The sequence below is a fragment of the Rosa rugosa genome, chromosome 7 (genome assembly GCF_958449725.1).
Source record: "Rosa rugosa chromosome 7, drRosRugo1.1, whole genome shotgun sequence".
Classification (NCBI taxonomy): Eukaryota; Viridiplantae; Streptophyta; class Magnoliopsida; order Rosales; family Rosaceae; genus Rosa; species Rosa rugosa.
In genome coordinates this window covers 14,129,038-14,145,268 of record NC_084826.1, presented here as the reverse complement: position 1 = coordinate 14,145,268, position 16,231 = coordinate 14,129,038, and the positions used below count along the sequence as shown (strand labels likewise).

General features: G+C 38.5%; 1 protein-coding gene across 4 annotated transcripts; it reads right to left on the bottom strand.

Moving 5' to 3' along the window:
* Positions 1-2,978: 2,978 nt before the first annotated feature.
* LOC133721902 (uncharacterized) lies at positions 2,979-4,915 on the bottom strand. 4 transcript variants are annotated; one of them, XM_062148675.1, is made up of 4 exons: positions 4,420-4,915; positions 3,902-3,994; positions 3,749-3,827; positions 2,979-2,997 (listed from the first exon to the last, which is right to left on the bottom strand). In XM_062148675.1, the coding sequence occupies exons 1-3, from the start codon at positions 4,616-4,618 to the stop codon at positions 3,763-3,765; spliced, it is 357 nt and encodes a 118-aa protein (XP_062004659.1). In that variant the 5' UTR covers positions 4,619-4,915; the 3' UTR covers positions 2,979-2,997; positions 3,749-3,762. The 4 variants fall into 4 exon arrangements, with proteins under 4 accessions (XP_062004659.1, XP_062004657.1, XP_062004658.1 ...); XM_062148673.1 differs by lacking the exon at positions 2,979-2,997 and adding an exon at positions 3,494-3,599 and having other exon boundaries at positions 4,420-4,914; XM_062148674.1 differs by lacking the exon at positions 2,979-2,997 and adding an exon at positions 3,511-3,594.
* Between the last annotated feature and the right edge of the window lie 11,316 nt (positions 4,916-16,231).

Here is a 16,231-nt window from a genome sequence, read left to right as displayed (position 1 = left end):
TGGATTTTCTGATCTCCCTTCTCAATACGTTCCCCCCCTTTTATGTCAACATCAGCGGCTTTTGGGCCGTCCGCTAGAAAACGACATCACACCCCAGCCGTCCACGTGTCCCCTGTCCGCACTAACCCTCCGGGTTAACCGAGGCGTCGCCTCGGTTACGAAATCCATCATTACTCGCATTAATGACGAGAAGACGGCCGGACTGAGGAGACGCGTCTCCACACGCTAACCCTCTAGTTACTTGCCACGTGTCAAGGCGTATCACGAAAGCAATCCAGGGTACACCCCTCTCCAAGTGAGTCTCCGCTGAGCGAAACCCCGCCAGCGGAACTTCTCACTTGTCCTCTCCAAGTGAGTCTCCGCTGAGCGAAACCCCGCCAGCGGAACTTCTCACTTGTCCTCTCCAAGTAAGTCTCCGCTGAGCGAAACCCCGCCAGCGAAACTTCTCACTTATCCTCTCCTAGTGACGTTCTCCGCCGGGCGGAACCCCTCCAGCAGAACTTTTCATTAGCTGTTATTTACGAAGTCTCCTAAAAGCGACACTTCTCCCTTGTCATCATACAAACGGGGCACCTTCCGCTACGCACCTCTAGCGGAAACCTCTTTTATCTGACAAATCGCGTACTTTATTCAGCGCGGTACCGCTCAATAAATTAACGCCAAGCACGTCCACTGGACGCTGTTTACTGCTATAAACCAGCGGGGGGACTCCCGCCAGCGGCGGATCCCGAGGCCACGCCTCATTCTGACAAATGACCGCCACGCGGCATTACAGTCAGGTTGTCCCTACGGGACACGGGGACTAGTCAACAGTCTACGACGACCCTGATCAGGTACGTTGGCCCCCGTCACTCGGGTCCTAAAGATTGGGTTCGCTACCCAACACCCTCTGCTCCGTGCAGCTCCCCCTCACCAAACAAATTTCGCGACCATCCGGAGGTCCATCTTAGCCGGGGAGTGGGGGACTCCCTGGGGGGCCTAGCAGGGGCCCACCCGAAAGGGTATAAAGCGTTTGCTCAGTAATATCCATGGTTGACAACGCACTGACGCTAATTATGCTTCTGCAAAAGTCTAGCGGAAGAAAACGCTTCACACCGCCGATCAACTCCCCAACCAAGATTGCCCTCCTTGACTGGGGACTTGGGGGACTTGTACCTACATGTACGTTGCAAAGCATAATTAGCTATAATCAGACACACTCATCGTACCGCCAGAGGTACCAACTATCATCAAAGGAGTAACCCACAGATAGGCAGCCAGGCGGGCCACGGCCGGAGCACAAGGGTTCCCCAGGATCACCGCTGACGCGCCGCCACGCACTCTGCCAAGACGGCATCAGAAGCTACTGAAACTGGGAACTGAAGCACATCAGTCCCACATCGAAAACAAGGAGAAGATCAGACCTCTCCTCACCTATAAAAGGTCCTCTCTTCTCCCTTCATTAAATTACGCATTAACTCTCATTTATTACTATGCTGCCTATATATATCAACTGACTTAGGCATCGGAGAAGTGAAGACCGCCCAGCGCGGTCTCCCTCTGACGCCCTGCCTTTCATTTGGCAGCTAGCAGGAATCACCAAGTATACAGAGTAGCGGTCCGCCCGCCGGACCCGCGTTAAACGAAGGCTTGGCTACCGCCAGACTTTGAGCATTAACAAGGACGTTTGAAAAACGTCATAAAAAACTTTAGATGACACGCAAAAAAAAACGTCATCTATCAAGGAGTCATAGTAAGTCATCTATTAGGACGTTGAAAAAACGTCCTTAAATATCTACAAGGACACTGAAAAAGTGTCATTGTTTCCATAAATAAACGTCATATAATGTTTATAAGGACACTTGAAAAGTGTCTTTGTTTCTATAAATAAACGTCGTCTAATGTTTATAAGGACACTATAAAAGCGTCTTTATAACTTAAAAAAGCGTTACCAAATATGTATAAGGACACTTAAAAAACGTCCTTGTATCTTTTTCATGAAACAAAAAAAAAATATATGCAAATTTACACCATCACTAACCAAACTTATATATAAACATCCAAATTACAATATCAAATGAGCACAGATTTATTTTCCCAAGTGCACTACACTATAACTATAAGTTACAATCTAATCTAACTACAACTTTACAAGTATTGCCACATCACATTCATTATGAGCATCCATGAGTTTGTCTTGAACTGCAATATCAATCAAATAGTAGTGAAGAATTATAACAAGTGCAAATATAAGCCTTTTCATTGAAGTCTCAATTAAAACCAATATTCTCACTCTCAAATGGAACTGGAGAAAAGAAAAAATAAATTGAACACTAGTGAATTTAAGTACCTTTTCAATCTGAATAGATTTTGCTTCATGTAAATTTTATGGCAAGCATTTGAGAATGCCAAACCTTTTCAATCTCCAATATCTTCATCCACTACCTGATAGATATAACAAAATGCCAAGCATTGAACATAAATCATAGGGCCAAGTTAATACATCTCAAATCTGCTACAATCCAATACAGAGGAAAAAAAATAAAATGCAAAGCTTTAATTTGTGAAGATGTTAGTGGATCAGGTGACTCACCTTTGATACAGTTTCAAGAAACTTGACAGGGAACAATTACCTGCACTTGAAAGGATTTTCAATAGTCAAAACAAATAAAAACAAATAACAGACTCAAATGCAGTAAATACTACTAAAACCTAAGAAACTGAAACAGCAAAAACAATTCACTGCAATGGCCCTTCTTTTTTTGGTGTCTTTAGATTTCTGTCAAGCTACAGATCTTTCATTCCCTTGAGAGGGTTCTGATCCAAGATGCAATTCAAAAATACAGAACCAATATTATCAGCATTTTTATTTGTCTCAATGAAAACCAAGCATTCTCACTCTCAAAAAGAACTGGAGAACAACAAAATAATTGAACAACAGTGAACTTAAGTACCTTCCCAATCCCAACAGATTTTGCTTCATGCCAATTTTACATCGAACATTTGAAAATGTCAAATCTGTGTTCAACAAAATCAATTCTTAAACACAGATATATAAGTGGTAACTCAACAAAATCAATTCTTAAACACAGATATATAAGTGGTAACTCAACAAAATCAATTCTTAAACACACAAGTATTAAGCTACTTGATGGTTGCACATTTACACTTGAAAACTGGTTCTAAAATTGCTTTAAAAGAGTACAAATCCATACTATATATTTTCAAGGTGATATCAAAGGCATCATCAATAAAGCATTACCCCACTTTGAACGAGATTAAAGTGATGCCCAAAATAAAAAGCATTATGATAAGGATCATCTAACATGTTATTCAGGAATCATTAGCAACGGATAAGGGGCATATGGCAGCTACTAGCAATAATATAAGCACATGTTATTCTTACGGTAGCATAAAAGCACAAGTTATTGTTTTCTATTGAAATTGATATGTCATTGCTAATGGAAAACAGTACGTAAGACACCACAAAAAAGTTTGGACAAAATGGAGGAATAAGTTTAGCAAAGATCCACTACTGAAGTAGTGGCTCACCAAACCAAATTTGGCAGCCTTCAACTTAACCATTGCAATCTCTATCCAAACTCCATTTTAGTACTACACTGGTGTCAAAATCAAAGTTAGCTAATTGAGAGTTGGGAAAAAAAAAACAATGTAAATTTTACGACGTGGGATCAAAGGCCCTCAGTCCCTAGTTTGATATTGGGATCAAATATCACAATATCTAGTTAACTCGGAAGAGATTGAATACCATGAATCATCCCCTTAATTTAATTCTGCCTCTGTAGACAGCCTTGAACTTAAGCTTTCTGCATCTGATTCCACCACAACTGCATAACAATTAACAAGTATAATTCAGTACATATAGGAGAACTGAAAAGAAAAGTAAGAAAGAAAGACTTACTTTCTAAGTCTGTTTTCAACCACATGCTTCCAATACCTCTGCACAAGCTAACTCCAGTGATTCTTTGAAACCAAAATGTCATCTTCCTACAAACTAAGAAAATCCAACGGGTTAGAGAAATCCCCAAGAAAAAACACTTGTAGAATATAAAAGTTGCTCTATAGTACAACAGAACTGGTCAGATGCTCCAAATTGTAAGTTCGCAGTACCAAAATGGTGAAAATATAGTCTATAATCTTGCTGAAAAATAACAAGGGGCAGTTTGTGTACATATTTGAAGCTGTCTTGAGTGTTGAGTCTTAACAAAGACATGAAAACAAAATTTGGGCAGGCCTTCGAGCTGCAACCCATTAAAACTCTCATATTATCACCATGCCCTTGTAATACATTCACGAGTTACATCATTATCATTATCTCATATTATCACCAAAACTCTCTAATATACCAAATTCATATAATACAACTCGATTTACATGTAAACTAAGAAGAATTAGGGTTTGGTTAGACCGGATTCATACCTTGCAACAGCCACAGTTCTCCGCCTCCTTTCGCACCACATCGAGAACCAAATAGATCAAACTCAGCCCCCTCGGTGTACTGACGATTTGCCCGGTTGTTTCCAGCACCAGACTGACCGAAGACAAAATTATCGGGGCGGAAGATCTGACCGCAGTGTCCAGATCTGACGCTGTCCATGGTCCCAGGCTCCAGATCCATGAGGACGGCGCGCGTGGAACATACCTCCCGCCGCTGGCTTCGTTGTAGTAGACGCGTTAACCCTCTCAAGCTGGAGCTCGGAAGCACCGTTGTATAGTCCGGTGAGGTCGATCCGTGCTCGACGCCGGTTCTGAGAGAGAGAGTGTATTGTTGTTCTCTCTTTTTTCTGAAGAGTAGAAAATAGAAAGTGTACGTCTATCTCAGTTTTTCTTTTTAAAAGTTTTCAGCTGTTTTGGCCCAACGTCGTTAAATGGGTTTTCATGACACCTAGAGTAAGAAGACGTCTTTAAAAAAAAAACTAGGTGTCCCGTATCAAGATTTCTGTAGTAGTGCTTGGAGATTATTTTAGAGTTGCTTAGGTGGTTAGATCGGAAATTTCTACACCAAGTGCTAGTCTAAATAATTAGGATCATGATATGAGAAACTAGCTTCAGTTTTCTTAGTTAAGGGTGTGTATCACTGTGACCTTTGTCTTTTGATTCATAATGAAATAAAATTTTCTCCAAAAAGAAATGGATATCTTGTTAGTTTTGGATCGTTTGGAATTTTGCATTATTTGGATATGGATATGACTTCAATGTTCATGTTTCCCTTAAGCAAACCTTTTCCTGATGCTTTTAGACTCATGTTTTTAGATTCCGCTATATAGATGTTTTGTACCTTATTGCAAGCCCTTTAGCTTTGTGGTTAAGGCCTTTGGCTTTCCCACAAGATAGAGGGGTTCGAAAGCTGGTATGGTGGTGGTGAACTGGTTGTGATGTTTGTTCCTTAAACTCCAAAACCCAAAAACAAAAAGGTGCGCTGTGGACAGAAAGCTCAACCATGTGTACTCATTCTAGATTTGTGTTAATTTCTTTTTATTTTTACAGGTTTGTGTATAAAGATTAACCTCATGTATAAGAGTCAAAAGTGACATGTATAATTTGGACCGAATGCCCATGAAGAAATTTTGGAATCAAGTTACGGTTGCAGACATTGGATGTGCATGGTCGATGTACCTGGCCTCTTGAGAATCAGGTAAAGGGCTGAGAGAGTGAATCACACGAATGTTTGGTAGAAACAAAGGGTTCAATTAAGGCTGATAAGACTAGTTAACACGACAATCATGAAGCTTTCGGTAAGCATCTCCTCTTTGGCTCTTTACCAACCAAGTAACTGAGGTCCCGTTTTCGTCATTTTTCATGGAGAATATTTTTTTGCCCCTATTACAATGTCATGGATAGGGCTGGCATTTTCAGCCGAGACAAACCAACCAGCCGTGTTCGAGCCGAGTCAAAGAAGTCGGTAACTGACATTTTCTGTAGCCGAACTATTGGTACGGTAGTACCGAACCGAGAGAGAGATGACAGTAAGGTATTGATTTTGATTTTTAGAAAAATACGGTATACCGTACCGAACCGTATATAATATATATTATTTATTTATTTATATATTTTTTATATCTATTGATCTGAACCGTTGATTATTAATAGTTTTATTGCATATTAAATTATAACCGTTGGATTAAACTAAAACTTTCCAAACCCTAAGGGTGGAATTCAGAAACATCATTCAGTCCCTCACTCCCTCGAAGGCTCGAACTGAGCCGTCTGGAATCTCTCTCAGACTCAAACCCTCTCCACCTCTCGTTGACTCGATCTCTCCTTCGAAGCCCAAACTATCCAAGAATCAAACACATAAAGTGTTAATCTGTTCATTCAAATCGTGTCTACGACCGGTGAGTCTTCCCTTTTGGTTAATTTTTGTTTTAATTTTAGTTAGAAGCTCTTAGATTCATTCAATTCATGTTCTAAGTTGAGTGATTTCTAATGTTTTTGCTGTTTTGCATCTTGCTTGCTGATGTTGAATCTCAAGTGGAATCGATCTCTGTTCACTACTAGAATTTTGTTCATAGACATCGGTTCTGGACCGATGTTAAACTAATTTTCGACCGATGTCTTAGTGGGTGTAGAGAAAAGTATAGACATCAGTATAAGCACGTTTTCAACCGATGTCCCAGACAACAACCAACATCGATTCTAAAAAACAAATCGATGTATAATCGTTATAATCATCATATTTTTGTATGTTTGGTATGTCTAATTCTTCATATTTTCACATTTTATGCTTAAAAAAATATATGTCGAACAATACCTACTTGAACATTTGCATCGATTTCTATTCCAGAAGCGATGTCCAGTACACTTGTAGACATCAGTTCCCATGAGTATTGTTTGTTCGTGGCCATTTTTACATGTAGGTTGCCACATTATTTTCCTAGGAACGATGTCTGCATCTTTATTCTACATCGTTTTTTTATTCAGAAATGATGTTTCCTTTAAGACAGAACATCGTTTCCAATTAAGTAAACCGATGTTCAATGGTATTATGTACGTCGGCTATTTTTATTCAAACTGATGTGTTAGTTCATTGAAGACATCGTTTTTGCTTTCCAAAACCGATGTTCACCTTTTGACCACACATCGGTTTGCTCCATGGTAGGTGATTTGTATGTTCATAATAGATTACTGTTTGGTGATTAGAAATCGAGAAATCGATGTGCAGTAGTTTTGATTTCATCGGTTTTGAGTTACAATTCGATATATTGATAATCATAGGACATCGATTTCATCTAGTTGCTGGAAAAAGAAATACATTTCTCATCACCCAAAAATTGGAGCTTTCCATTAATTTTCTTTCCAAATTCATGATTCAACATAATTCACAAAATAAAACGCAAAACCTACAAAGGCTAGCTTAGAAACATATTAGCAACCAACTACAAAAGTACGTTCTACACCAAACTTTGCTTCAAATTAAGCAAAAACTAGCCTTACTCAAAATCATGGAAGCCAAAAGTCTTACACCAAACTCTGTATAGAATCAGCCACTTCAATGCACACCTCGTCAATATCAATTTGGCTATATGATTTGCGCGCCTTTACTGCCCACTAGAAATGTATAAAACAACATATAAGTCACAATCATTGGGTAAAATCCCACAGTTCACTCAAAGTAGGATAAAGTCTTACCTCTTTCCTTAAAACATGTGTTATCAATAAGGGACCCTATAAGTAATGTAACAAAATTCTTCAACCAGGGGTGCACAGATCTCCTCATATTTTCTGGAAATATAAAGTATTTTGTCAAAATCATGTGCCAAGTGTAAAAGAGAACAAAATATAAGATGAACAATCAATACATAAGTAATTTTAACACACTGCAAACAAAGAAGGATGTAAGTTCTTACGACCTTGTGATTAATTGTTTTCTTTGTTCTTTTTTCTTTCTCAGCCTTGTGCTTATACCAAACCCAAAGTCCAATCAACATCCCTTATTATTTTACTCAAATAGATATATCTCTCTCTAGAAGTCTATATAATTTACTTACTATATATCAGGTCTACAAATATCATTGCTATGTAATTGACAAGACATACTAGACATAACAAGCTAGCTGGTCCCCATTTCTTAAGTGGAAGACTTAACTAATGCCATTTTTTTCCCGATCTGAAGACAGAACCATGTGATTCTCAAATGCTCATGTCTCCCTTGTGTATATTCATTCTCAAAACAACTATGATTTTCAATACATATTGGAAGAAGCTATTAGCCTATTACAAAAGAAGTCCAAGGCATGAATCAAAGTGCAGTACCACATTCTTGAAGCCAAGAAAAATAGTATGTGGAAGCATTACCAGGCCTTATAAAATCGGAGAGACCAAAATCAATAACCTTCACTGAAGCATCCTCTTCTCTTGTGGCAAAAAGAAAATTCTGCCAAGCAGTCATATGAAAAGAGTTATTGGTAATAGGTTCGGACGAGAACTGAAGATGTAAACAAACTACATGTGGAGGGGACTTTCAATACTATTCCATCAAAGTAGTGGAAAGTAGAAACTCTGAATGTAGTTGTACCTCTGGCTTTAGATCTCAATGCACAACATCTTGAAGATGACAATAGGCAATAACACTTAAAATTTGCACAACAATAACTTTAGCATCTTCTTCTGTGTATCTTCCACCCCTGCCACAAGGAGTTACTGAGAATAAATCAAACTGAAATCATAAATCTGAAAGTGCCCAACCACAAGTTTCAATATAAAGAATATAAATCTACCTGGACAAAATTTTATCCAGTAGTTCTCCACCTTTACACAACCTGAAAGTGAAAGAAATGAGAGAAAATCATATCAAATTTCAAAACAGGTTTTTCTGCCAACAAAAGTGTTCATTCTTCTCAGTTCTAAGACTAGGCTTAATATGTGTGTGTGTGTGTGTGTGTGTGTGTGTGTGTGTGTTCATAAAACTAAACCATAAACAACGATACAAATGATGTCCCAACAAGGCTAACTCCTATAAATTGGTGTGAAGGAATAAGACTAAAAGAAAAATTACACGTACTCCATGACTATGTAGACATTATTGGCATCCTCAAATGCATCATAAAATCTGACCAGATTCTTATGTCTAGATAATGCTTTCAGTATTTTTACCTCTCTACGGACATCTTCAATAGCTATTACTGTTGTCATCTGCAAAGAATCACTTAATTAGTAACCAATACGACTTCAAACAAAAACTTGTGTGATGACCATATAATACGACTTCAAAGAGCTAAATTAGATAGGATACAGAAGATCAATAAATTGAACCAATAATCTGATACAAGCAAAACCCATCAAGAGAAACAATCAAAATTTCCCTCCAAATTTTGATTGTTAACTTAATTAATGACTTAATTGTTAACTTGTGCAGTCAACAACAGAAATTCCTTTCCTAGTCATTGGATGCTAATTATTGCTTCTTCATTTTGGTCATTAAAATAGGGCTGAAAATATCTGCCTTGAAACTCATTTCATAATGTGATGAAACAAAAATGGATTGACAATATAACAGTACAGAACCTATTACAGGTTACCACTCATTGATGGTTATTCCATATTTTCATAAATCATAACATTATTTGAGAGAGAAACAACAGTATTAGTTTACTTGATTAAAAAAAAGAAAATAAGAACATGTTGAATAATATAATTAGGGGCTTCTAGCCATGTGATGCCCACATATCATGGTCAGTAATAGAAAATTATGTGGCAATAGAATATAGTTTGAGCACATTAAGAGCAAACAATTATCATGGCTGAACGTTAATATTATGCATCAAGCATGATGGTCAGATAGGATCAAAGCCTTGCAACAGAGTTATCAGTTATTTGTTGATATTCTTGACAGATGGCATAATCCCCAACACTGATAGTGATTTTGGCAGTTAATATAGATAGTATGCACATTATGCTAGTGGAAACATGAAATACTTTCCCAATGTATATTCACAGATTACCAAGCTTGAGAAATCAAAGGATATGCCAGCTGCGGCACTCTGTATCAACTATCTTAAGCAAAGTAAATCATATTGAGCAGAATGTAAGCAATACTTACCCAACTAAATCAGCTGCAAGAACTGAGCGCAGGAGCTCTGATCGTGATGGCAGTGTCCTATGAATTTCAGAGGAAGGAAAGGGAGTGTGGAGAAACCAACCGACTTTCATTTTGTTGTTATATTCCTTCAAGCATTTTGGAAGAAACATAAGATGGTAGTCATGGCACCAAACAACATCACCCTCTTCATAGTGCTCATTAACTACATCTGCAAACATTTGATTTGCCTTCTTATATGCAGAAAACTGCGACTGGAAACTCCGAGTGGTAGCAAGTCGATCTTCTTGTGGAAGCCCAAGGTAATGGAAAAGGGGCCACAAAATATTGTTGCAATAGCCATTGTAATATTGATGAACAATCTCCTCATCAAGGAAGACGGGGATACACTTCTGCAGCCAACAGTACGAGTGAAACAGTGTGTTACAATGTTCAAGCACAATCACCTCGCAATTAGTGAAAAAGAGTTGGATCTATGTCTATGAATAGAGAAATAAAAATCCATGTACAGAATTTGAACCTTTTCAGCTAGAGCTTTAGTAAGTGCCCTCTGTCCAATATCATCTGGCACATTTACCCCTGCCCATCCAAACCACCTTGCCTCAAACTCCTTTACACCTATAAACAACAACGAACATTACGAATTAGTTTCATATTTTGAGGGGGAAAACCGAATCATAAGTTAAAAGAACATGATAAGCACAGGATACAGAAACTTTGTAGAGATTGAAGATCTTAAGCAGAGTGAGCAACAGTCTCAATAAGAGTTGAAAGAATCCAATTAGATAAAGGACCAGATCTGTGACCCAATAACATGTAATCAAAAGAAGCAAACTTTACATAAGAGAAAAGGAAGCAAAGGCAAAGAGATCGCAAAGCAAATGCAGAGAAAGAAAAGGTACCTCATAAACCAAGTCGAAGAGGGCAATGAGAGTCGGAGGCGATGAGGAAGGCTCGACGCGTTTCAGAACCCCTTTTTGATTAGAGAGAGAGAGAAGAAAACAAAGGGAAAAGAGGAATAAGGGATGCTGTGGTACGACCTCGAAGAAGAGCAGAAGCATAACGATGGAGGAGGCGAGAGTGATGACGCCGCCGGGAAAGATACCACTGTCGAAATCTTCATTGATTTTGGGGTTGGTCCGTAGCTTGTTCAACATATTCTCCATAGTTTATAGAGAGAGAAAGTGAGAGTCGGGGGGGGGGGGGGGGGGGGAGGGCTTGGGTTTGAGGGAGGGGGAGAGAGATAGGATTTGGAAGGAGTGAGAGTCATTAGGGTTCGAAAGTTTCAGAGAAAGTGAAAAAACTTTCAGGTGTTGGAGGGAATGAAAGCTCAGAATGAAGGTGTCGCGCAAGACTAACGTTAGGGTTTTCTGTTTCAGTTTTGGGGTTGGGGTTGGGTGCAATTTTTTTTCTAAGTACGAAAGTTTTGAGTTTTAGTCCCCGCTTCTTCATTTCACTGAAAATACTTAGCGCTTTTTGCAAAAATAGGTTCCCGCAAATTTTCAAACAAAACTTTTAACACCGGTCATTTTAAGAACTGATGTTAATGATATACATTTAAATCGGTATTTTCGTAAAACGATGTTAGATTACTTTTTTACATCGTGGGCAAGTCTGACCGATTTAAAACATGCGATGTCTAATAACATAATTCTAGTAGTGGTTGCAGTGTTGCCATTAATCTCAAGTGAAATCGAATCGGTCTCTTTCAAGTGGATATTTTATCTGTGAGTTCTGAACCCATTACTTTATTTTTTTGTCGGAATCGATCTCTGCAAGGTCTCTCAATTATGTGATGTTCTAGGTTTTCAGGTTTTGGTGATTAACTAATTCTGGGCTTTGTTTTTTGTTTGGGTCTTTGCTTTTGGATATCAGGTCCCAATTGGCATTGCTTTTAGATATTTGGAAAGCTAAAAGCTCATCATTATTATAGAGGTATGGTGAGGTCCAGTTTTTTTACTTTGTTTGATACTTTGTTTTTTTACTTTGTAATGTTTCATACTATTAATCAGGCATTTTCAAACTTAACAGTTCATGCTTCCATCATCATTGATCGAAGGTTAGTTAAACTAAGGAAACTTCATTAGTTTTGATTCTATTTATCTTTGCATCTTGTTGCTGTGAATTGACTGAATTGAGTGAATTATGTTCATCAATTAACAGTACCACTTCTGTTCAAACTGATGTCTAGCAGCCTACAGGTGCTTGTAAGGTATGCAGCTGTCTAATTCCATCTCTAACTAGTTTGTTTTAATTATTGTATCTTTGTGAAGTTAAAATAGTTGTTTGACTTGCTTCAAACCTAATCGAGATTATAACTTATAAGTGATGCAGTCTTCTCTCAAGTGTTATTAGATTTTTGGTTCATTGTTGAGCTTCATTGACACCAAATTTCATGTGTTTGGCAGCATTGCAGTTTGGCAGATTGCAGATTTTTGGTTCAACTGCTACTATCTATTTGTTATTTTGTTTAATTCCCTTGTTTCTTCATATGAACTTTCAGTTTAGTTATTCAGATTATTGTACATTTGTATGAACTTTGAGTGAAGTGATTTTATGAACTATGAATTGGAATTTCTGAATTTGTATGAAGTATGAAGTATGAACAATTAAGTGATGAATTGAAGCAATGAAGTTGATGTATCATGAATGAGAGTTATATACTTATTTTTCTGATTTTTTTTCATTTACTTATTGGTCTAGGCTTTTTAAAATTACAGATGGGTCACATTAGAATTTTGGCCCAATCATAAACTCAGTTGGAGGCCCAACCAACCTATACCAACCAAGTCTCTCGGTATACCGATAAGTTTGTATACCGACTTCGGTGGCCAGTAGTGGTTCTCCATTTTATGTACCAAACTAGGCCGGTACGGTACATGGTTTTGGGCCTGCGGCTCTGGTACCGTACCGAGCCCAGCCCTAGTCATTGAGGCCATGTTTGGAGATTTGGGCCATTTTAGTTCACGGATTTGAGAAATCAGGAGGAAATGAGACTTTCCTTTTCTTTGTTTAGTAGGCACAAACTTTGGAAGTATTTTCCTGACAAAATTAAAAATTAGGGGGAAAATCAATCATTTCAGACCCCATGAGATTGATTTTTCCTTCTCTTTGCCCAACATTTATTATGAAAATTTTGGACTACAATATCATGTCTTTTCTTTTTCTTTGTGGGTTATTTATTCTCTATTATATATACTAATATTCAATTAAAAATAGATAAGTGGTCAAAAACGAGATACGAACTCAATATATTTTAGTTTAGATTTAGAAGACCTAAAAGTTTAAACTTTAAACTCTATGAACGAAATGCAACATGCAATTCTTTGTGGGGTTGCTTGATGATGCTGGCGGCAGTGGAGACAGGTGCTCCTGGTGTGGGGATTTTCGATCTATAAGGTGGCGGTGTTGTTCCTTGCGATTTGCTGGATGGGGCATGCAGCTACGCAGAGGGATTGGAGATGGCAGGACGTGGTGGTGAGTGTCTAGAAGTTTGGCTTGCCTTGGTGGGTGCCCAGAGGAATTTTGGGCTTGGGTCCCCACCTTTTGGGATTCATTTCTGGGTTCGTATTTGGGATTCTAAAGAAGCCCCCCTTGCGCAGGATGGTCCTGGGTTCTTTATGAATAAGTTAGGGCAGACTTTGGTCCATAACGATAACTATCGGAGAGATGCATGTCATTCGATGAGCATCATTTGAGACTTGAAATGCTCGATTACAAGAAGAGGTACGTAGTTTAAGAAAGTTAAAGAAAACTTGTTAACAAATATATATATATATATATATATATATATATATATATATATATATATATATATATATATATATATATATATTGTAAGACCTCGGAAATTTGTTATTAATTCCTAAATGTTTCCTGGGATTAATAAAGTGTTTGTTTGTACGATTTCGTGGTTCGAGGGAGGAGTGGAATTATTTTCAGACGAATAATTATTCGGAGTGCAAGTTTTAGGGGGTTCCGAAGTTTGACTTTTTATACATTAGGATTCTGTGAGAACTTCCTTCACAAAAGTTGTAGAGCGCGTCGATATGAGTTCGTGGATATGCGGAATACGGAAATCGGAGTTTGTATGATGAAGTTATGGCTTTCAGAAGAAGTTTCCATTTTGGTTAAATAGCAAAAACCCCAAAAAATTTCAGAAAACCCGAAAATTTCCAAAATGGGAAACTTTCTCCCCTGACCTCAGTTCCGCCCAGCCAACTTTGGCGTCTTCGTTCTCCGCCGTCCGGCCACCTTAGGCCGTGATTTTTGTCTCTATTTCTTCGCCTCACTCCCATCTAGCACCTTGTGAAGTTTCACTGTGTGGGTAGACCTGTGCACGACACTATAAGGCCGAGAAGTTGCACGGTGGAGCTGCAAATCGCCTCAAATCACCGGCCTTGGTTCTCCCAGCTCCGGCCACTATAGCTCGGGTTCTTTGAGGGCTTTTCTAGCCCAGAGGAAGTAGAAGCTACACCCAAGAAGGCTTGCAGCGATTTGATCTGTGGTGATCGAATTTTGGAGTTTTTGAAACTAGGGTTTTTCGAATCCTTCGGCTTGCGAGGTAAAATTCTACTTTTTGGCTCATAATCTGATTATGGTGTAGTTATGAAAGTTTCAATTGGAGTTGAGATGAAGTGACAAGACCCGCCCCCGAATTTCACCTTGAAATCCGAAGTGGCCCTGCGAGGTCCACCTTAGAAGAAATTCTTCCAAAAATTTGGCAGAACTTCCCCTAAAATGGACTACCCAAAACCTGTAGAAAGGAAATTTACACTTCTAAATCACTCATCATTATTCTCCTGGAACCACCCTGCTCCCCAAATCACAACATCGTCTAATTCACATAACACCAAAACGCAACTTGAATAACATTAATCCCACAGGTAATCAGAGCAATTCTAATAGAAAGGTAAACAAAGAAAACCTAATTCAAAGGCAAACGCGGAAGCCATGCTGTTGACTATGCCTCAATTCCATGTACGCCCGACCTCAACTAATTTCGCCTGCAAACTGGGCATTTGAAACCGAAGGGCCCAGGGGAAAGTATTAAAAAAAAACACGTTAGTGTGAGTGGACAAAAATAAATAATTAAGATGATTTAAATGAAGCAAACTTGAATACTCTCCCACTTATTTAAATTTATAAAACCTCGATGCATACAACGTTTATAAAACATATTTCTTTAAACTCAAAATCTCGTGAAAACATACCAGCCCCGCTGGTTAAGAGATATCGGACTAGGCCCCGCTAGTCAAGTAATAATAGGATATGGGGAAGAGATATCACCATACGGGTAAAGGAGCCCCTTAGGCTCTTCCTACCCTCGACTGCCACCCACACATAGATTGTGTGAGGAGGAGAACTAATAACCTCGACTACCACTCTTGTGAGGAGGAGAATAAACTACCTCAACTGCCACTCATAAACACAAAGTAAGTGAGGAGGAGACCTAGTATTGGACCCCGGTATGGTAAGGAAAACAATTGAAAACCAGTAAATCCATAAATCCATAAAGCTTCCCCAATATCTCACGAGAAAAGATATCTTCCAATGACGTGGCCCCGCACGCCAAAATAGTCTCGAAGTCATAAACAAATGGGCAAGAAATAATAAATAATTATAATTTCCTTAGGAAATCCCATTTCCGATAATATTCCAGAAAATCTCAAAATCATCATTAAGGCATTCCCAATGCCAAAACCGAAAGTCGATAAATAAATAAGAAATATAACTCCAACAAAATTCCATTTTGAAAATCTTTCAGAAATCTCAAATCGACGAATAGAAATATATTTAATTCCGAAAACCACAAAAAAAAAAAAAGAAAAAAAAAAGACACAATATAAATTTTCAAGAAGCCTCCATGACAATGTTGTCCCTGATGCACAAGACCATGAAAAATTCGTTCTGAATGACTCATAGGGAACTGTTTTGAGAGTGATCAATGAGACTCAAAACCCTTCCGATGGTGGTTTGGAGAATGAAGATAAGAATTTCCAACCCGCTCAAGAGGATGTTGAGAGCTGGCCGCTTTTAATATCAATGCATACCGCAGCCCACGTAAGAGAGGCAGAGATGACTTGGATGATCCTGCAAATGAACCTGGCTCTTCTAAACGATACCAATGATCCTTCTGAACATGATGTGTCTCCATGAGATTAGCTGCATGCAATTTTAGAGGCTGCTCTAAGG

Bases quoted from the DNA above. Each gene is read 5' to 3' on its own strand.
- LOC133721902 (XM_062148675.1), bottom strand. From the start codon at position 4,618: ATGGATCTGGAGCCTGGGACCATGGACAGCGTCAGATCTGGACACTGC. The intron at 3,995-4,419 runs GTATGAATCCGG...GGATTTTCTTAG, and splicing joins AGAACTGTGGCTGTTGCAAG to TTTGTAGGAAGATGACATTT. The intron at 3,828-3,901 runs GTAAGTCTTTCT...ATTGTTATGCAG, and splicing joins GTTGAAAACAGACTTAGAAA to TTGTGGTGGAATCAGATGCA.